A 20703-nucleotide genomic window follows, 5' to 3' on the forward strand; every position below is an offset into this window, starting at 1 on the left:
TGATCATGGCCCGAGCGCGGCCTCAGGGACGCTGGCTGCGGACACGATGCCCACACCCGACTGGCCACGGCTCGCCTCCCGGCCCCTCGGGCGCTCATCGCCCGGCGGCTGCGGCCCCGCAGCCTGCGCAGGACCGGCGACGGCCCCAGCTAGGCCGGCCCCTCGATGCCGCGCTGCCGCGCGGCCTCCCACCCACAACACCAGCTGTTGGCGCCGACCTCATTGGCCTCCGCGCCACGGGCCAGTATATTGTTTTTTGTTTTTTGTGTTTTTGGTCACAATTTTGTACAACCATCTCCAGAACACTTCATTGTGCAAAACTGAAACTCTGTACCAATTAAACGACTATTTTTTCCAAATAATATTTGAAATTGCCTTTTTAAAAAATTGAAGTATAGTTAATTTACAATGTTGTGTTAGTTTCAAGTATAGCGGAGTGATTCAGTTTTTTTTTTTTTTTTTTTTTTTTTTGCGGTATGCGGGCCTCTCACTGTTGTGGCCTCTCCCGTTGCGGAGCACAGGCTCCGGACGCGCAGGCCTAGCGGCCATGGCTCACGGGCTTAGTTGCTCCGCGGCATGTGGGATCTTCCCGGACCAGGGCACGAACCCGTGTCTCCTGCATTGGCAGGCGGATTCTCAACCACTGCGCCACCAGGGAAGCCTGTGATTCAGTTTTATGTGTGAGTGTATTCATATATTCTTTTTCAGATTCTTTAAACAACTCTTCATTCTCTCCTTCACTCAGGCTCTGGAAACCACCATTCTATTTTCTGTCTCTAAGAATTTGGCTGTTCTAGATACCTTCTGTAGGTGGAATTATATAGCATTTGTCTTTTTGCAACTGGCTTATTTCACTTAGCATAATGTCCTCAAGGTTCATCCATATTGTAGCATGTGTCAGAATTTCATTCCTTTTAAGGATGAATACTATTCTATTACATGTATATACCACATTTTGTTCATTCATCTGTCAAGGGATACTTGGGTTGCTTACCCATTTTGGCTATTGTGAATAATGCTGATACGAATATGGGTATACAAATATCTCTTTGATATTTGCACCCTGCTTTCAATTCTTTTGGGTTTCCACACAGAAGTGGAATTGCTGGATCATATGGTATTTCTATTTTTAATTTTTTGGGAAATTGCCATACCACAGCAAATGTACCATTTGGGTTTTTTGTTTTGTTTTGTTTTGTTTTGGCCACACAGTGTGGCATGCAGTATCTTAGTTCCCCGACCAAAGATTGAACCCATGCCCCTACTTTGGGAGCACAGAGTCTTAACCACTAGACCGCCAAGGAAGTCCCAGTTTTCTGGGTTTTTTGGTAGTAGCCGTCCTAATGGGTATTAGATGGTATCTCATTGTGGTTTTGATTTGCATTTCCCTAATGATTAGTGATATTGAGCATCTTTTCATGTACTCTTTAGTCATCTGTATATCTTCTTTGGAGAGAAGTATATTGAAGTCTCTTGCTCTTTTTTTTTTTTTTAGTATTTATTTATTTGGCTGCATCGGGTCTTAGATGCAGCACGCGGGATCTTTTTTTTTTTTTTTTTTTTTTTTAGTTGCAGCATGCGAACTCTTATTTGCAGCATGTGGGATCTAGTTCCCTGACCAGGGATTGAACCTGGGCCCCCTGCATTGGGAGCTTGGAGTCTTAGCCACTGGACCACCAGGGAAGTCCCCCTTGCCCATTTTTTAATTGGGTTGTTTATTTTTTTGTTGCTCTCACATATTTTGTATATTGACCTCTACTGGATATATGACCCCAAAATATCTTTTTATAATTGATGTGTTTGAACCAGGATCCAACAAAGTCACACTATATTAGTATATTTTATTGTCTAATCTGGAGGAAATCCCTGTCCCTGTTTCTTTCCCTTTCCCTTGACTTGTGGCAGAATCCAAGTCAATTGTCATGTAGATTTATAATTTTGTATTTTACCTTTGCTGCTGCCCACCAAAATTTCCTGCTTTTGCCTTGGATAATTTCATCAGTGAATTTTCGCTTTAGGAAAAAGGATTTCTCTATCAAAAGTTCCTAGGGGACTAAAACAAAAATGAGAAGAGGAAGTTTTCTAGGTATCTGGGAACCTACCTTTGGGGAGGTGGGCACTGGAGGAAGGTGAGAGGGGTGTGAGGATTAGATGGGATTGAGCTGAGCGCATTCAGGTCACCATCTTGACCTGAGAGAACAGGGGCTTTCCCTATGACGTGACTGGTGTTGCCCAGAGAGCCCTCTCCATGACCAGAAGCAGACCCAAATGGGCACAAGGCAGATCCCAGGGGCCCTGCTGGGACCACACTGAGGCTTTGTTCCCAAGGGGACACTGGAGAGGAAGGTCTGGCCTCAGGGGGACTTTCTAGGAGTCCTGAGTGTACAGAGGCAAGGCTGGGAAGCCTCCAGCATCCAGGAGGCTCAGGAGCCAGGACATGGTAACAGAGAGACCAGTGAGAGAAAAGCTGTGGTCGCTGAAATTATTTGGGCACTCTAAAAGGTCACCAGAGTTATCTCTGGGATTAGGATTATGGGTATTTTTTTCTTCATATTTTCTATTTTTCTCAAGTGAACAGTAAAAAAGTCGTGCATTCTATTTAAAAATAGCTCGATCCTTTCAGGATTAACACAGATATGCCCAAGGATGGCCATTACTGGTAACAACTGCGTTCTCCGGAGATCTGTGATCTGGAGTGGGGACTCTCCAGACTCTCCTTGGAGCCTAGGAGAGCAGCCCCTCCCGCTGGCCGGGCTAGGACCCAGGAGTGTGGCACAATCCCCAGAAGACCAAGCTTGGCAGAGGCAAGCAGTGTCCCCAGCGTTGGTAGCTGAGCTGCTGTTTCCAGTTCTGCCTGCAGCCCTGGTGAGGCTTGGACCCTGTGAGGAGGAGGCCCAGCCTTAAGGAAGTTCCTGGCAAACCCACTGGAACCTACCCAAGGCGCCAGTTTCATGTACCCAGGAGAGCGTTATCCCGAGTTACTGCTTCCAGACACAAATGAAACCTGCCACTCCCAAAGTAGAGAACTCTTTATTATAAACCTGGGATACAGAAGGGGAAGTTATAAAGAGGCATTTTTTAGCTCTCTTTGAAATTCTCACAATGAATACAAACAGGTGTGAAAGATACTTTTTAAAAAAAAGTTGTTAATTTTTTTTGGTCTTTATTTAGTTTTTACAATATTGCTTCTGTTTCATGTTTTGGTTTTTTGGCCCTGAGGCATGTGGGATCTTAGCTCCCCCACCAGGGATCGAACCCACACCCCCTGCACTGGAAGGCGAAGTCTTAACCACTGACTGCCAGGGAAGTCCCTGAAAAATACTTTCTTGAAAAAGTTTTAAAATACTTCCCAGTATCAAAGTGGGGATAGGTACCTAGTAGCTAAGTGCTTCATCAAGATCATGCAGAGAGGGGCCTCCAATCCCTCTTGAGACCCTGAGGGAAGGTACTTGGTTTGCCCCAGCCCTTGCTGGAAGTGGAGCGGAGAAGGCATACATTTGCTATTAGATTTAGGGTTCTGGGTCCTATCCTGGCACAGAGACCTGAGACCATGACATTTTCTCCTTGAAGGAGAGCTTAAGGGAAACCAACGTACAAATCCCCCAAGGAGGGAAAAACAGCTGTCACAGCTAACTTGCTCTGTGAGTTCAAGCAGCTCTTTCCTCGCTCTGTGCTTCACTGAAGGCATAAATGCTGGCATAATGGGTCCTTTCCAGAGTCTGGTTCCAATGAAGAGGGAAACAGAAAAAGAATACAAGATTGTCCCATCTTAGTCCAGGGTTAGGCCCCCTCTGTGGTGGGACTGTTCCACCCAGCTGTTCCTGGCAGCTGTATCCAGGGAAATGTGTGCATGAAGATGCCTGTATGTGTGTGCATGAGGGTCCCTGTGCACGTATATGTGTCTCTGTGTGTGAGCTTGTATGTGTCCATGTGCCTACAAGCTTTGGGGCAAGAGGCTCTTGTGTGGTCACTGTTTGTAAACTAGTCCCAGCAAATAACTTTGTAAGGCAATTAAGTGCAGAAGATTGGTGGGAAAGTTCTCTGTGGGTGGCCCAGGGAGGAAGGCTTCCTGTTCACACCACCATGGTGACCTAGCTCCAGAACCCAAACTTGATGGAGATGCCAGAAGACGGAATCCTGTCTCACGCAGGGCAGAGCTGAGAGCAGGACCACAGGCACTCAATAGGTGGAAGTGAAAAGCAGCTCCAGACGCTCAGGCCAGTGTCTTGGGGACCTATCACAGGGAAGGTGAGCAGAGGCTGGGAGGAGTCAAAGAGGCAGATGAGAGGTGGACCCTTGGGGAATCAGGCTCAATGTAGGACCTCCCTATGCTGGGCCAGCCTGCTTCCCCATCTGTCCCCTGGGGCAGGAGGAAGTGGGATGTGAGGTGGGGCAACAGGGCCCCAAAGCATCCGTAGGCACCATTGTGGAAGCAGCTACCCCAGCAGTGCCATGGTCCCAGCAGTGGCCAGCACGTTGCCCAGGCAGCTAGCTCTCTCTCAGCCAAGATTTGTCTCCTGTCCCCAGGAGACTCAGAACAGTGCCTCACCATTTCCCACAATCATTAGAACACAGCTACTGCCTGTTCCCCTCACCCTACTTAGTTCTCAGGTGGAGAAACTGAGGCCTAAGATATGTGGATGGGTCAGAGCTGGCTCTTCTGGTCTTCCTCTTAGTCCCAGCTGGCTCTGGTTTTTACTGTCCTGGCTGATAACAGCAAGTGGGCGTGCCACTTGCAGCCACATGTTCTATGCAGGACATGAGATGTGATGTCCAGATACGTACAATGGCTGCAGCTGTGTCTGTGGAGTTGGCATGTCCAGGAATCAAGAGGCCAGTGGAGCACAGATGCCCCGTACAACTGCAGGTGGAGGCAGGGGTAGAAGTACATGTACAGGCAGACAGATGCACACACTCCCAGGGACTCAGGGCAGTTCAGGGCAGGGACAGGGCCTTGGCGAGGCGAGTCCAGAACCAGGACTTGGTGCAGGGGTTGGTGTAGTCGCAGACAGTGATGAACCGCAGGATGCTGGGGAACTCTTTCTGCATTGACTTGTACTTGATGGGGATCAGTCGCTTCTGATGGGCACCTGCAAGCCAAAGGGTACAGAGCTGGCACCAGGCTCTCACAGTGGGGTGGGACCAATCCTCAGTCCAGGGGTTAACAACATCCCTCTCCCAACTAAGCACCCCTGGCACATATTCACCCACACAAAGGGCACTCGTGCATGCACACTTATGTGCAGAGACCTGCCCAAGTTCCTTGATGCTCTATCCGTGGCCCTTGGTGAGGGAAGGCTGGCATTTTGAGGCCCCGCCCACTTCTCTGTGGCAAGGGCAGGGCTGAGCTTACCTGGAGAGAGGCTGAGTGCAAACTTAGTCTGGAAGTCACATTCCTTGCTTTGCAAGTAATCATCAGAGACAACCACCACCATCCGACGGCACCTAAGGGAGAGTGGGCAGGCTGTAGGCACTGTGGTGACCTAGTTCAGCATACCCCCAGGGGACAGCCTTGGGAGGAGCCCACTGTGCCCAGGCTAGACAGGGTCCAACTGGGAGGATCCCAGCATTGGGATCCCTGGCAGGGCTTTGTACACCCACCCACTTGCCCCCTGGCCAGCTAGCCAACCTCTTTTCAATGAGTTCACTGGCGATGGACCAGACGCAGGTGCCAGGCAGGACATCGCGGTCAGACACACACAACTTCAGCCGATGGTTTGTCTGTTCCAGCTCCCGGATCATCTCCTGTACAAACTGGATATCGCTGGGGCAGTAGCAGATGAAAGCGTCAAAACGCTCAGGCATTTGCCCTGGGTACAGAGCACAAGGGTGATGGTCAGAGCCCTACAGGAAGGCTGGGGAGGAGCCCAGCCAGGTGCCCCCAGCCTAAGCGACCGTGATCCTGGCCCCTACACAATCCTGAGATGACATTACTCAGAGAAAGTACCTTTCCCAGGAGCGGAAAGATGAGCACCTCCTTACCACCCCAGGCCAAACCCTAGATTGACCATGAGATAGACACATCATTTCATGAAAATCTCATACCAAAACCAGAGGTAGAACTTTATTATTCCCATTTCTTGGGAAATTGAAGCTCAGAGAGATTAAGTGACTTGCCCAAGGTGCCACAGTCCCTCTGCTTTCAACATCCATGCTTTCAACACCACAATGTCCTATGGCCCAGGGGGGCAGTACTGGGCCCTTACCCAGGGGGTCATCGCAAATGGTGATGCCTGCTGGATCTCTCGTCCGAGGGATGCTGCTGTCTACAGAGTCCACCTGTAAAGGCTTCTCAGATGCCTCCTGCTGCTGCTTCAGAATATACTTTTGGCAATCCTCCTCTGTGGGGAAGAGACAAGGTGTGACCAGCTCCCCGCAGGTACCCCACGACTCTACACCCACGGTCAGGATCCAACCCCTGTCCCACCTCCCTGGCTGTGTTGTCCTCCAGGGCTTCTCTAGCCCAGTGGTGCCATCACAGTTCAACAGCTGTGAAAAGATGACCTTCCACCTGGCTCTGGCCATCCTAAAGGGATGTCAGTGGTGTTCTGGCCACGAGGGAAGCCATCAAGGTCAGGCTTGTGTCTCTATCCCATTGCCTTCCCCGCCCCCACCCTCCAGCTCCAGGCTCCTGAGAATAGAACCCAAGGTATGCTTCTTCTAGGATCCACAGCTGATGTCAGCAGGGCATGGAAGAAGAGCTCAGGAGACCTGGTGATTATGTGCAGCGAGGGCAGCAGCCCCAATCAAGTGGGCCACTGTCCCCATGCCTGTGCAGGTATGTGTCAGCAAGTGGCAGGAAGGGGTGCATTTTCCAGGGACCTGAAGTTTCCAAAGACTGTAAGCTTTCAGTTCCTTACCTGCCTGTTGCTCTACATACTTGAAGCAGTCCCAAGCCCCCCACAGAGGACCCCTATTCTGACTCCTGGTCCTGTGTGAAAGCCTTTGTCTAAGCTGTTTCCTTGTGCCTTTCCCGGCCTTCGCCTTCTTTCTCTAGTCCCTATCATCCTACGTATTGAAAGAGGGAACTGGTCTTGCACGTTTCCCCCTTTTCAGGCTGCCTCCAGTGTCCCCCTTGCCACCCCAAAACTACTCCCCCCCTCCCCGGCTCTCCCCGCCTCCAAGAAAGGAAAGGTGGGACAGATGCTGAGGCCAGTTATGGTCAGCCCCTTCATCCCCACCCCCACCTCGGATATGAGGCCTGGAAGGGGGCGCTCACCGATGCTGGGTCCCAGTTCCATCAGCAAGTCGTCGCGGCCCAGCTTGCCGAGCAGCTCGAGCAGGCGGCCCACCGAGGCGCCGGGTCGTCCCTGCCAGTCGTCCAGCAGGCTGCCCGTGGGGTCGGCATGCGTCTCCAGCCGCCGGATCTCCAAGTACTCGAAGCCCATCTCCTCCGCCAGCGCGGTCCAGTCGGCCGCCACATGCGCCCGCAAGTTTAGGAAGAGCGACAGGCGGCGCCGCACTCGCACGTTGAGCGCTGCCAGGGGCAGGGAGAACAGGGAAGGGGTGGGGGGCGCGGAGCCCGCGTCCGACCCTCCTTCAGCCATGGCGGGCCGTCATGCAGAGGCGCGTCGTGGGTCTGCGCTTCCTCCTTTCCCTACCGCCACCCCGCCCAACTGCCCCGCCCCGCCGGTTTCTCTTTCGAAGCGACGCCCCGCCCTACAATCTAGAGCCCCAATAGATGTGCGGAAGTGGGGGGCGCCCCACCCCTGCCCTCGGGATCTCAGGGGACTGGGGGTGTGGGGACTGGGAACCTACCTTTTAAGGTCGACGGAGCTCCACCTATCTGTCCAGGAGGGTCTGGTGCGGCAGTGAGACGATGACCTTCCTTCCGGTGTTATAGGAAAGAGGTGACTTGCTCTTTGGCATCTGGTGGACTTACAACCTTTCCATCAGGGATCTGAGGGGTTCATACGGTCCTGCCCTCAGGGATGGCGGGGAATGGGCAAGGGGGCAGGCATCGGCTCTACCTCCCTCCACCTCCCCTCTCCCCAATTCTGGTAGAGCACACAATCCCGCCCTTAGGAGTATGGGGAATCCCTGGCTGTACACCCAGAGTTGGAGGTGGAAAAGGGCATATTGCCTTCTGGAGCCAGAGGCATGCCATGGCCCAGTCCTTGAAAAGTGGGGGGCACGACCCCACCCTCCGTGTTTGAGGGTAACAGGACACCCTGGCTTCCTGTCTGAGAGAAACCCAGTACTACCCTCTGGGGTCTAGGGAAAACATTGCCATTGGGAGTCAAGCGGGCACCCGGCCTTACTTTTTAGGGGGCAGGGGACATCGTCCTGACCTGGGGAGCTTTGGTTCATTCACTCATTCAGTAGGTATTTATTGATCACCTATTAAGTGTCAAGTATGTTGCAGGCATCCTGGATACAGAGTCCTTCTCTGACTTGGCGGAAACCCCAGCCTAGCGGGGGAGGTGGGCACTAATCAAATCATCCCAAATGACTGTAAAATCGTTTTTTTAAACAAAAGTATGATACTCTTTCTCCAGATAGGGGGCTTGTCACATCTCCGGCACATTTGTACAATCCGTTGTCCTGCCACCCCAGAATCCCAAATTCCCTCAGTCTTCTCGAAAGACTTCCCAGGAGAGCCCAAGCGCGTCGGGGTAGGCTCTGCGGCATCTCGGAATTATTTAGGTCCCCCAGCTTGTGGGAGACAGCAGAGAAGGCTAGGCAGGGGGAAGAGGAATTATAGTCGCTAGCCCCTCTTTCCCGGCAAGAAGCTGTAGGCGGCGCTCCTGACGAACCTGCCTTCTGTTTGGTGGCGGGCAGCGGGCAGAGTTGTAGGGAAAGGGACCCCTGGCAGTGGTGAAATTTGCTTCAAGATACCAATGGGGCTCTCAGAGACCCGCCTCGGGTTTGGCAGTAGGCGGGGCTGCAAGTGGAAATGTTTCCTGTCTGTATTTCTAGGCGGGGCTTCAGAAAAGCCCACCTCCTGGTTGGCAGCCGCCTGAGGTTACTGTAGGCGGGGCTTTGAGGAAAGACCCTCTTGGGTTCAACTTTAGGAGGTTCCGTTTGCGGCTAGGGGCGGGACCTCAGGCAGACTCGCCTTCTGGTTGTCTGAGGTAGGGAGGTGGGCGGGACCTTAGAAGGAAGGGCCAGTCAGACCCGCAGGGTTGTGGGCGGGGCTAAGGATAGAGGAAGAGGGTGGTCAGAGGTACGGTTCCGCGCTTGCGCGGGCGACGGTCTGTGGATTGCTCTCTTCTAGCTGGTTGCGGCGTTACCCTGCTGAGCTACGCGATGCGGAGGCTGCAGGTGGTGCTGGGTCACCTGAACCGCCAGCCCGCTTCGGGCCCGGAGCCGGCGCCGCGGGCCGCTCCATGTTGGAGCGGCGCTCCGCGGAAGTCGGCGGAGGATGTAGTGGTGGTGCACGGGCGGCGCACGGCCATTGGCCGAGCGGGCCGCGGCGGCTTCAAGGTGAGGCCCCTGGGCTCGGGCGCCGGGTGTGAGATGGCGCCCCGGGGCGGGCTGGGGTCTGGCTCCTCTGTTCGATAACCCTCGGCGTCGGTGGTGGCTCCGCGCCCGAGTTGTGACCGCTCTGTCCCTCTGGGGTGGGGCTGGGGGAGCTGGGATCTTGGGAACCCTGAGCACCGCCGCCAGCCGCGCGCTTCCCGCTGCAGGACACCACCCCCGACGAGCTTCTCTCCGCCGTCATGACCGCGGTTCTCCAGGACGTCAAGCTGAGCCCGGCCCAGCTGGGAGATATTTGCGTGGGTGAGTGCACTACCCGGACCCTGCGCTCGGTTCTCGCCTTCCCATTACGCCGAAGCTCTGCTCGAACACCAGGCACTTTCCAGGTGTTTTCCCTGAGGGGAATGGCTATAGACTTCACGCAGCTGACTGTAATCGTCCCTTTCGGGCTATAGACTCCACCGCCCCACCCCCGCCTCCAGGCATTTTCTGTGCCTGCTCCAAGCACATTCTGCATACTAAGTATGATAGAAAGCAGGGATCTCAAGTGAGACATTTCAACCCCAGGGTCTTGGCGCAGGAGTTTGAGAACACCCTAAGAGGAGGCTAGGGTTCTCTACCCATCCTGACGTACTATCTATGCCAGGGTAGAACAGAGGGAGTTTAGAGCATCAAAACCCATCTAGTCCAGTCCCGCATTTACAGATGGAGAAAATTGAGGCCTGGGGAATTTGCAGCAGAGCTTGGACCTGAATCCAGGACCTCTTGACCTTCAGTCCAACCCTTTTCCCCCAACTCTGCTCCTCTAGCCTGGAAACATAACATTATATGGTAAGAGTCACGTCACATAAGTGTCAGCCCTAGATGGGGGATCACTGTTCCACCCCTGGAGTGCCAGCAGGGCTTGGTGGAGGACACTCAGGGGAAGGTGTGCATTTCAAAAACAGTTTCCTAACTGACAGAACTACTTCTTCAGACTTCAAAATTTGCACTACATTCTTCTTTCCATGTTAACTTTTAAAGGCACACGACCTCCCCAGTGTGTGCTGTTTTGGAAAAGCAGGTTGCATGGGCAAGGGAGCTTGGGCCTCTCAGGGACTGGATCTAGTGTATGAGGACAAGCTGCTGTATAGCTGGCTGCCCCTGCTCCAGACCTTGAAATTCCACTGTTTCTGAAGGAAGATCTGGAATACCCCCCTCTTGGTAATCACAGCTGTACCTTAGTGCCTGGCACTGAATAAAGGTTTGTTGTCCACAGGAAACGTGCTTCAGCCTGGGGCCGGAGCATTAATGGCCCGAATTGCCCAGTTTCTGAGGTAAACTTTTCCAGTTCTTGCCCTGGGTTGGCTATTCACGCTCTTGCTTGGGCTCAGGTCCCAGAGAACTCAGCCTGTTGGGGGGAGAAGATCAGGATTGGACACCAGACCTGGACACAGCCAGGGTCCTCAGCACCCTGCTTTTCTGGATGCTGCCTTTCCCCTACTTTGAAGGGAGGGTGTGTTTCCCAGCGCTGAGCCAGGACAGACGGCCTTTGGGACTGGAGCAAAAAGTTCTTTGTGGCCTGATTTTTCTTAAGCCAAAATCAGCTTGTTGCTTGTGAACTCTGTCCTCTTGTCAAGTAAATAACTAGGTTGGCACACTGAAGAGTGATTTTGAGCTTTTTAAACGCTAGCCCATCAGCAGAGGCTTGGGGACTGGGCAGAATCTTGGAGTGAAGGGTAGCCCAGAAGGGGCCCTGGTGAATTGCCCTTTACCACTTGTTGTCCTAAGACAGGGAGGAGGTTTAAATTATTTTCACGTGTCGATTTAAGAGCCACTGAGCTGTGTACTCCCAGCTTCGTGGAGAAGAAATCACAGGAACATTAACTAGTGAAGGAACAGGAAAACTGACAAAACCTGTGGAGACTAGGAGAGGTTCAGACTGCTTAGCCTGGATTTCGAAGATTCCAGCAATTTGGCTCCAGACTTGACTTCCATACTAATCTACCTGCTGCTTCCTCTTTCAACCAGCCTGTCTGCCCACTGCCTTCCCTAAGCTGGTCTTTCTGTCCCCTTGCAGTATTGTCCCTACCTCCCCTCTCTGCCCTAGTTAAACTCTGTTCAAACACAGCTTCACCATTTTGACCAGACTTCTCTGAGTTCCCAAGCTTAAAACGAGGGCCCGTTCTTTTCCAGTCGCTAGTCACGTGCTTCCTTGTGATGTGCTTTGCCGTCTTGCTCTGTTATTGTAGTCTCTGCTTGTTAATTCACTTTCTGTGTGTGGTCGGGCATCCTCTAGGGCTCTGTATTATAAGCATGTCAGCATTCCTCCAGTGGTGCCTCATACCGAGTAGGTGTTTAATGAACACTTGGTGGATTGGGTGAAGGGGTGGTAACTAGGTAGTAGGGAGTTAGGGGACCTGGGAAGGGTTAAACAGGCTACAGGGGGTCTTCCCTGGTGGCACAGTGGTTGAGAGTCTGCCTGCCGATGCAGGGGACACGGGTTCGTGCCCCGGCCCCGGTCCGGGAAGATCCCACATGCTGCGGAGCGGCTGGGCCCATGAGCCATGGCCGCTGAGCCTGCGCTTTTGGAGCCTGTGCTCTGCAATGGGAGAGGCCACAACAGTGAGAGGCCCAAGTACCGCAAAAAAAATAAAACAAACAAACAAAACAGCCTACAGGGACCCAGGAGACTATCCACCCAAGAGGGTCTCAGCGGAGCCTGGCCTGGGCACTAGCCCAGAGGTTCCCAACCCTGGCTGCACGCCAGAATCAGCAGAATCAACAGAGTGCTTTCACCCCTGAGGTTCTGAGTCCATGGGTCTGGGGATTTCCCCAGGGCTTTGTACCCTTGGCCAGCACAGGTTACACTGGCAGAGGCAGCCTCACCAGCTTCCAGGGCTGGAACTAGTGTGAGAGCCTGGGGGAACCCATCAGTCAGAAGAAGGGATGTTAGAACACCTAGTACCCATCAGGGATTTTTGTCCAGCTGAGAACAGCCTTTCCAGAGACAATGGGAACATAAAGGCCATATGGTTACTAGTAAGACTGAGGAGTGGGGATGGTTTCTAGCCTCATACTTGAGACATTTCTTTTTTTTTTTTTTTAATTGAGGTATAGTTGATTTACAATGTTGTGTTAATTTCTACTGTACAGCAAAGTGATTGGGTTATACATATATATACATTCTTTTTTAATATATTTTTTCCATTATGGATTATCACAGGATATTGAATATAGTTCCCTGAGCTATACAGTAAGACCTTGTTGTTTATCCATTCTATATATAATAGTTTGCATCTGCTAATCCCAAACTCCCAATCCATCCCTCCCCTACCCAACCCCCTTGGCAAAAACAAGTCTGTTCTCTGTGAGTCCATTTCTGTTTCGTAGATAAGTTCATTTGTGTCATATTTTAGGTTCCACATGTAAGTGATATCATATGATATTTGTTTCCCTGTCTGACTTATTTCACTCAGTATGACAATCTGTAGGTCCATCCATGTTTCTGCAAATGGCATTATTTCGTTCTATTTATGGCTGAGTAATATTCCGTTGTATGTATGTACCACATCTTCTTCATCTGTTCCTCTTGATGGACACTTAGGTTGCTTCCATGTCTCGGCTATTGTAAATAGTGCTGCAGCGATCATTGGGGTTATGGTTTTCTCTGGATATATGCCCAGGAGTGGGATTGCCGAGTTGTATGGTAGTTCTATTTGTAGTTTTTTAAGGAACCTCCATACTGTTCCCCACAGTGGCTGCATCAATTTACATTCCCCCAACAGTGCAGGAGGGTTCCCTTTTCTCCACACCCTCTCCAGCGTTTGTTCACAGCCATTCTGACTGGTGTGAGGTGGTACCTCATTGTAGTTTTGACTTGCATTTCTCTAAGAATTAGCGACGTTGAACATCTTTTCATGTGCCTGTTGGCCATCTGTCATACTTCAGACATTTATTTTGCACTGGTTCCCTGTCTCGGCCACAGACCCTCTTCTCTATTCTTCATGGGAAACAGGGATATACTGTTTTAATTTTTGAATCTTCAAAGGAAGAGAAAGAAGAACCCCAGTAGCCCAACCAGCCTTCTCTTGCCTTTGGGCTGTGCTTGGCCTTGGATGAGGAGAATCACAGGGTGGAAGGGCGTGTGATTGTGGGGCACTGGGGAGCAAGCACCTGCAGAGATGGGTTTGCCCAGTGTAGGTCAGGCCTGGAGTAGGGGCAGGGCTGCTGGGTTTGTTCCCCTGGGCTTTCTGTCCCCTGAAGGGGCAGTCATGTTGGCCAGGAGCACAGGCCTGCTTTCCTTGAGAGCCTGGCAGGGGAGAGGGCGCTGACTCTCTGGTCTCACTTTCTGTTTCAGTGACATCCCAGAGACCGTGCCTTTGTCAGCTGTCAACAGACAGTGTTCGTCGGGGCTCCAGGCGGTGGCCAGCATAGCTGGTAAGTTCTGACTGGGTGGGCACCCAGTGCTGCGGCCTGGCCTTGGTCCTGTGGCTCCTCGGGTTTGGGTCGTCAGAGTCCCTGTCTGCTGGGCAAGCAGTAAGGATTTCTGACAGGACCGTAACCACAGAAAGCCTGGAGGAGAGCCCCTCACTGCACCCCCAGCCTTTTCTGGACACTCCTGGGTCTTCCATCTCTGAGGCTGGGGCTGAGTCCCTCTTAGAGACCAGGTGGGGAAGAGGCTCCCCTGTTCCCAGGACAGATGGACTCTGGGGAAGGATGTTTATGAAATGCTTTTGTTGCAGGTGGCATCAGAAATGGGTCTTATGACATTGGCATGGCTTGTGGGTAAGAATTTTTTCCTGCTGGAGCTTATTAACCGACTTGTAACAGTGAAACTAATGTTCATCTCCTGAGTTCTCAGAAGCCATGATTTTAGAATTCTCCCCTGGCCCTCGCAGGCGCTTAGAAGTGGTCCCCAGCTCTGGCTGCTCGGGAACCGCTCACATCTCTCAGCACCAGAGGAAATTGGCTTTGAAGAGCTTTCTTTCTTGGAAATCTGTCGGGCTGGAAATGTGGGCAAGCATTGTGAGGAAATACGGCACTGGGTTTCTGTCTGTGACCCTTGTTGATTCATGATGGCTGCTGAGAGAGAAAGAGCAGTTTTGCTTCCCTAGAGCCAGGGACAGCTGCCTGCTATAGAACTAGTTTGTTCATTTCACAGGCTGGCTGTCCCCCACCCTGACCAGGGTGGAAACTTCCAGCTGCCTCCTGGGTTCTGAGGGACACGGTCAGATCTGTGGTGGTTTCGTCCTTGTCAGCTGTGACTCCGTCTTTGGCTGCAGCATGCGGAGCCCAGGGAGGGGATGGCTGGGGTGGGCGTTGGGTGTTGGCAGCCTCGGGGAGGCCAGCAGCCCCAGGACCCTGACGTGCTTCCTCTGTCTCTCAGTTCCTCTCCATAGCATTTCCCGATTGGAGCCCTGCTGGACCATCTCAGAGCTGTGCCAGTTGGCACTTGCTGTACTGCCCTGTGTCTGCAGTTGTAGATAAACCCAAAGACCACACTGCAGGGACTTTGGCCGGGCAAAGGCCACTGCCCGGGCTGCCCTCTGGTTTCTATCTTACTGGAGGAGGGACGGGGGTGTGGGTGACCTGAGGAGAAGGTTGGAGCCTTCATGAGTTTCTTAGAGGGTATCTGAGTCCCCGAGCAAATTAAAGACCGTGTTACTCCGGTATTAAGGATTTGGGGCCAGGACATTCCCTCATGTCACAGGCTGACTGTTCCCCGTAGACTGTGATCATGATGAGTAGCCCAGGATATCCTAGGTGGCAGTGGACTCTGAAGCCAGACTACCTAAATTTGGATCCTGGCTGAGTGACTATGGACAAGTTAACTCAGCTTCTCTGAGCCTGACACTGTTCAAAGCGCTCTTATACCTGAAAAGACTTTTTTTTTTGGTGGTGGGGGAGCAGGTGGCCACATTACAGGGCATGTGGGATCTTAGTTCCCCGACCAGGGATCGAACTTGTGCCTGCTGCGGTGGAAGCACGGTCTTAACCGCTGGACGGCCAGGGAATTCCCAGAAAAGATTTTTACAATAGCGCTGAGCACACGAAAAGTGTGCAGTCGAGGTTATGTGTTATCATCCTTTGAGGCCTTATATTCTGCCACCTCCTGGAAGCCCCCCGCCCTTTTTTTAACATCTTTATTGGAGTATAATTGCTTTACAATGTTGTGTTAGTTTCTGCTTTATAACAAAGTGAATCAGTTATACATATACATATGTTCCCATATCTCTTCCCTCTTGCGTCTCCCTCCCTCCCACCCCTCTAGGTGGTCACAGAGCACCAAGCTGATCTCCCTGTGCCATGCGGCTGCTTCCCACTAGCTATCCACCCTACATTTGGTAGTGTATATATGTCTATGCCACTCTCTCACAGACCTACTAGAGCATGGAAGCCCTTTGGACCACACTAAACTGAGATTGCGTGTGTTTCCCTGGGCTCCTAGCACCTCCTGGTCTTTGCAGGTCGGCTTGCTCTTTGATGTGCAGCTTTTAAAACATTTGTCTCTTTTCTCACTGCTGAATTTGCGGCCCCTGAGGGCAGGGCCCAGGCTTGTTAGATGTGTTTCTCCCACAGTGGCCAACACTAGGCTGCTTTCCTTGGCACCGGCTGCAGGACCAGTTGTGCTGGGAAGCGAGGCCCTGCCCAGGCATGTGGATTGTGCAGCGGTGGGGGCGACGGTGCGGCTGGGGCTCAGCAGCCCTGCACCCCCAGCTCTGTGCTGCCGGCCAGTGCCCTGCCTTGAGATCCCTGGCCATTTCCCAGCACTTGCCAGATGCAGGGCTCTCCGTGGGGAGTCCCGCTGATGATCACCTCCTCTTCAGGGTGGAGTCCATGTCCCTGGCCGACAGAGAGAACCCTGGAAATGTTACCTCTCGCTTGGTGGAGAAGGAGGCGGCCAGAGGTTGCCTGATTCCTATGGGGTGAGCACCCACACTGGCTCTGTGTTCCTGTCCCCCCTCAGCTCCCTGCCTGACCCGGAGCAGGGGTGCAGGAACTTGGATTATCTTGCGGCCTCCCACCTTCGGCCCTGGTCTGCCCTGCAGGGACTCTGGGCATGGGACTTAGTGCTGGCCCTGACTTCGGTGTCCTGAGGCCCCCAGTCCGCTCTTTTCCTCTGGGTTTCCAAGCATGGCCCAGCCTGTCACTCCCACCCTGAGGGGCTCAGTCACACAAGGCATGATGGCAGCTGCACCCTAAAGCCTTGGAGGCCTAGAAAGTTGAGGAGGTGGGAGGCTTTTGCTCACCGGCCATGCCGACGAGGGCCCTTGGGACCTGTTAGTGCAGCGTCAAAGGTGCTGCATTCACAGAGCAGCTAAGCTCTGCATCCAGAGCCACCCCCGGGGTCCGTGGGCAGGGAGTCGTGGCTCCGCTGGACGTGTGAGGGGATGTGCGGCTGCCTCCACATCCAGGGACCATCTCCGAGGGAAGCCTGTAAAGCCAGAAGCCCTGGCCGAAGGCCCCTCTGTGGCTCTGGGCTCCCAGGATGAGGGGAAGGTCCAGCTACGGGGAGCAGAAAGCTGGGTGTGGCCTTCCCAGAGGGGGACTCGTTTCCCGCCGTAAAGCACTTTTCCTTGAGGCACAAGAGAAGCTGGCCAAGCCAGTTAGTGCCCCACCCACGCCCTCCTGTGTGCTGGTCTCTGGTCAACAGGCTTCTTAGTGTATGGCCAGCGTGCTGACTCCCTAGCTGTGCTCCGCCCTGAGTCGTCACTACTGTCACCGTGGCACAGACGGGCCCTCCGCTTCTCTCCTGCCTGCAGCCCTGGGGCCCATCCCCAGGCTGCCTGGCTCCGCGCTCACTGTTTGTTGTCTGTGTTCTAGGATAACCTCAGAGAACGTAGCCGAGCGGTTTGGCATTTCGCGGGAGAAGCAGGATGCCTTTGCACTGGCTTCCCAGCAAAAGTGAGTGCTATTTGGGGTGAGATGTTTAAAGGGCTGGAGAGTGAGGTTTGGAGGCTGTCCTAAGTGATCTCAGGTGAAGCTGCCCTTAGGCTACCACTGGTTTCCAAGCCTGTACCTCCCAGAAGCGGGAGGGCCAGGGGCCACTGTGCAGTTAGCACTATGTCCCATTACGGTCTGTTTACCCTGAGTGTCTTTCCCTAGCTTGGCCTCGGTTTCCCCATCCATTCATTGAGAGTGTAAGGAGGGCCAGGGCTCTTCTCTAGTTGGCTGTGGTTTGGTGATTAGACATGGTAACCACAGGCTTCTCTGGATAGCCTGGAGGGTGGAGCCAGTGCTGCCGGGGACCCTGGCATCCCTGAGTCTGGGGTAGCATCCTGAGGCAGGGGCTGGGGACACTGAGGTAGTGGTCCTTAGCCACTTGGGTGCAAGTAACCATTTGAGAATTTGAGAATTTGGTGAAAGCTGTGGCTTCCTCCCCATGGGAATGCCCAGGGGCCCTTACATTTTGCATATGATTGCAAGGATCACCCTAAAATGCCCTGTGCTTTTACACTGTTTAAATACAAAGATTCATCCAGTAGTTTGGTATATGGCATTTTATTTTATTTTGACATTTAAAAAATTTTATTTCACTAACAAGTTTGTGTTAATCATAAGTGTCACTCATGCAAATTATGCATAGATATATTCAGGGTAGTATATGTCATTTTAATCATGTGGAAACAGGGGGAACGGATGGAATTGAGTGATGGGAGGGAACAGAAAAGCTGGCAGAACCCAGCACAAACATTCCTGGGGCTCCAGCCTCAGTTTGGCTTAGTCCCTCTTGGGTGAAGGTCTCAAAGGGGAGCCGCCACTTCCAAACTTCCCCCTCCCCTTTGAGGTTGGGATCAGCCAGGATCTGAAGGTCTAAGACTGATGGCCAAGAAGTCCCTGTAAAGCCCTGGGCTTCCCACTCCCAGGGCAGGTGGGGTAGTAGGGGACCCTCTGCACTCCCCCCGAGGTGAGTGTGACCCTGCATTTAGCAGCCTGAGCTTGCATGTCTGTCCCAGAGGGCAGGGCAGGGGGCCTCAGGGAGGGACCCCAGGGAGGGACCCCAGGAAGGAAGGTAACCCCATGGAAACCTGAGCCTGGCTGTCCACGGTGCTGGCAGGGCAGCCAGAGCCCAGAGCAAGGGCTGTTTCCAAGCCGAGATTGTGCCTGTGACCACCACAGTCCGTGATGACAAGGGCACTGAGAGAAGTGTCACCGTGGCCCACGATGAGGGCATCCGCCCTGATACCACCCTGGAGGGCCTGGCCAAACTGAAGCCTGCCTTTAAGAAGGGGGGCTCTACCACAGCTGGTGAGACTGGGCTGGGGGTGGGGTGAGGAGGGGGCTGTTTCCATGCCGCGTGTTCTCCTCTGGGAGCCTGGAGCCACCAGGCAGGGTGGGCGTGGAAGGTCTGGACCTCCTCAGAGCCGCCCAGAGGCCTCCTTAACCCTGTGGTTTGCCTCTAGGAAACTCTAGCCAGGTGAGTGACGGGGCAGCTGCCATCCTGCTGGCCAGAAGGTCCAAGGCAGAAGAGTTGGGCCTTCCCATCCTTGGGGTCCTGAGGTCCTACGCAGTGGTTGGGGTCCCGCCTGACATCATGGGCATTGGACCTGCCTACGCCATCCCTGTAGCTTTGCAAAAAGCAGGTAAGATAGCTCCTTCACAGGAGCTACAGCTCCTGCCCCTCGTGCTGTTGCCAGAGGCGGGTGCCTGGGGTGGGCCTGCGGGTGCCGCAGAGTGAAGGTGGGGCAGGCCAGCACCCCGACCCCTTCCTGACCCCACAGCTGGGACCCACTCACCCATCTGGAACAGAGGCAGACACGCTGGGCAGCCCATGGATGGTGCGGGGCCCCAGGGAGTCTGAGAAGCTTGCTAAGGGGCCACTGGGTCAGCTCAGGTCTTTTCCGCTTGCCTGCAGGGTTGACGGTGGAGGACGTGGACATCTTTGAGATCAATGAGGCCTTCGCAAGTCAGGCGAGCCCCTGTTTTGCATTGTTGCCTGGGCTGCCCAGTTGGAGGCGGCGGGCAAGTGGTGCGGGGGACTGGGGAGGGAGCTACAGCTGACGCTCAGCCTCCCTCCAGGCTGTCTACTGTGTGGAGAAGCTGCAACTGCCCCCTGAGAAGGTGAACCCTCTGGGGGGTGCGGTGGCCTTGGGCCACCCGCTGGGCTGCACTGGGGCGCGACAGGTCATCACGCTGCTCAATGAGCTGAAGCGCCGCGGGAGGCGGTAAGGCCGGCCCCCACGGGGGTCGGTGGGGGTGGCCCAGCTGGCACGCCCGATGGGGGAGGCGTATGGTGCCTCCGCCCGCCCACCCCCAAACACTCCGAGCCGAGGAGACGGGTCCCTGGCCTGCGGCAGGCGTCGCCGGCCATGTGCGCGCGCCTCGGCGGGCAGGCGGGGAACCACGTGCCCCGAGGTCTGGCATCCTGTGCCCGTGAAGGCCTTGGTCCATGCAGCTCAACCTGGTCCGGGGAGAGCTTGGTGGTTGGGTTTCTGCCCTTTATGCCTTCACCCAACCAGCGCATTTTGCTTCCACAGGGCATATGGGGTGGTGTCCATGTGTATCGGGACCGGCATGGGAGCCGCCGCCGTCTTCGAGTACCCTGGCAACTGAAGGAGGCCCAGCCCGGTGCTCTGGCAGCAGCGCTACAGACGTGACACCTGCGGAGTTCCAGCACCGGTGGTAGTGGCAAATCAAGGCACTTCAGCTAAGCTGGCAAATGTGAACACTGATGAGACAGTACAGGAGTGGGTGAGGCGTCGGGCCCCTCTAGCTGAGACAGGCAAAGTTGGCCTGGGTCACCCAGCCTGCAAGGCCACCGTGTGATTCCTGGGGGAAGGGGCCTGTGGATGTGGAGTGCAGTAAACATCGTAAATGCATTACCTTCCCTTAGTAGCTGTGGGTTTTTTTCCCCAAGAAAGAGCCAGTTCTTGCTATGCTGGTCCTGCCTCTGCTGAATCTGTATAGTGACTCTTTTTTAACTGCCCTGGTATCCACAGGGGTGTGGCCGACCCTTTGTATTAGCTCTGAGAACACAGGGCCTGGAAGTGTGGGGCGGGGGGGTGGGGGTGTCCCTCCCTCCTAGGAGCTGTTCAGAGGTCCTCCATTAGGTGCCTTTGCCCAGTAAAGCTGCTCCATAGCTCTGGGCCGTGTTTATTTCCAGTATTGGGGGTTGAGGGCAGAGGCTCAGAGCTAGTAGGGTGACGCATATCTCTCGTCGTACGAGCCTTGGCCCCGGAGCCGCAGGGTGCAGGGTTTCTCACCGAGCACACCTTCCACCACCAGCGTGGACTCGTACAGCTCACAGCTCCTGTGGGGAGCAGGGGCTGAGATGAGGAGGGGGCCCTGGGCCAGGGCTCC

The 20703-nt window shown here is 53.9% G+C and overlaps 3 protein-coding genes across 7 annotated transcripts in view; 1 reads left to right on the forward strand and 2 right to left on the reverse strand.

The window, feature by feature from the left end:
- Positions 1-3143: 3143 nt before the first annotated feature.
- Positions 3144-7895, reverse strand: MYD88 (MYD88 innate immune signal transduction adaptor). Of its 3 annotated transcripts, XM_067005679.1 has the most exons (6): positions 7759-7895; positions 7220-7477; positions 6207-6341; positions 5630-5810; positions 5354-5445; positions 3144-5090 (listed from the first exon to the last, which is right to left on the reverse strand). In XM_067005679.1, the coding sequence occupies exons 2-6, from the start codon at positions 7386-7388 to the stop codon at positions 4936-4938; spliced, it is 732 nt and encodes a 243-aa protein (XP_066861780.1). In that variant the 5' UTR covers positions 7389-7477; positions 7759-7895; the 3' UTR covers positions 3144-4935. The 3 variants fall into 3 exon arrangements, with proteins under 3 accessions (XP_066861780.1, XP_058933399.1, XP_058933398.1); XM_059077416.2 differs by lacking the exon at positions 7759-7895 and having other exon boundaries at positions 5649-5810; positions 7220-7600; XM_059077415.2 differs by lacking the exon at positions 7759-7895 and having other exon boundaries at positions 7220-7600.
- A 378-nt stretch (positions 7896-8273) lies between these two features.
- On the forward strand, positions 8274-20225 carry ACAA1 (acetyl-CoA acyltransferase 1). Of its 3 annotated transcripts, none has more exons than XM_067005676.1 (12): positions 8274-9426; positions 9630-9723; positions 10679-10736; positions 13760-13839; positions 14145-14187; positions 16230-16328; positions 17227-17307; positions 18461-18651; positions 18807-18986; positions 19259-19314; positions 19423-19568; positions 19881-20225. In XM_067005676.1, the coding sequence occupies exons 1-12, from the start codon at positions 9250-9252 to the stop codon at positions 19954-19956; spliced, it is 1281 nt and encodes a 426-aa protein (XP_066861777.1). In that variant the 5' UTR covers positions 8274-9249; the 3' UTR covers positions 19957-20225. The 3 variants fall into 3 exon arrangements, with proteins under 3 accessions (XP_066861777.1, XP_066861778.1, XP_066861779.1); XM_067005677.1 differs by having other exon boundaries at positions 19423-19464; XM_067005678.1 differs by lacking the exon at positions 16230-16328.
- The window catches only part of DLEC1 (DLEC1 cilia and flagella associated protein), a 113744-nt gene continuing 110932 nt past the window's right edge, over positions 17892-20703 (reverse strand). The window contains exon 40 of the mRNA XM_059077244.2: positions 17892-20653. Coding sequence (XP_058933227.1) covers positions 20536-20653 — 118 coding nt within the window. The 3' untranslated portion in view covers positions 17892-20535. The remainder of the gene's footprint in view (positions 20654-20703) is intronic.

The sequence above is a fragment of the Kogia breviceps genome, chromosome 10 (assembly GCF_026419965.1).
Source record: "Kogia breviceps isolate mKogBre1 chromosome 10, mKogBre1 haplotype 1, whole genome shotgun sequence".
NCBI classification, from domain to species: Eukaryota; Metazoa; Chordata; class Mammalia; order Artiodactyla; family Physeteridae; genus Kogia; species Kogia breviceps.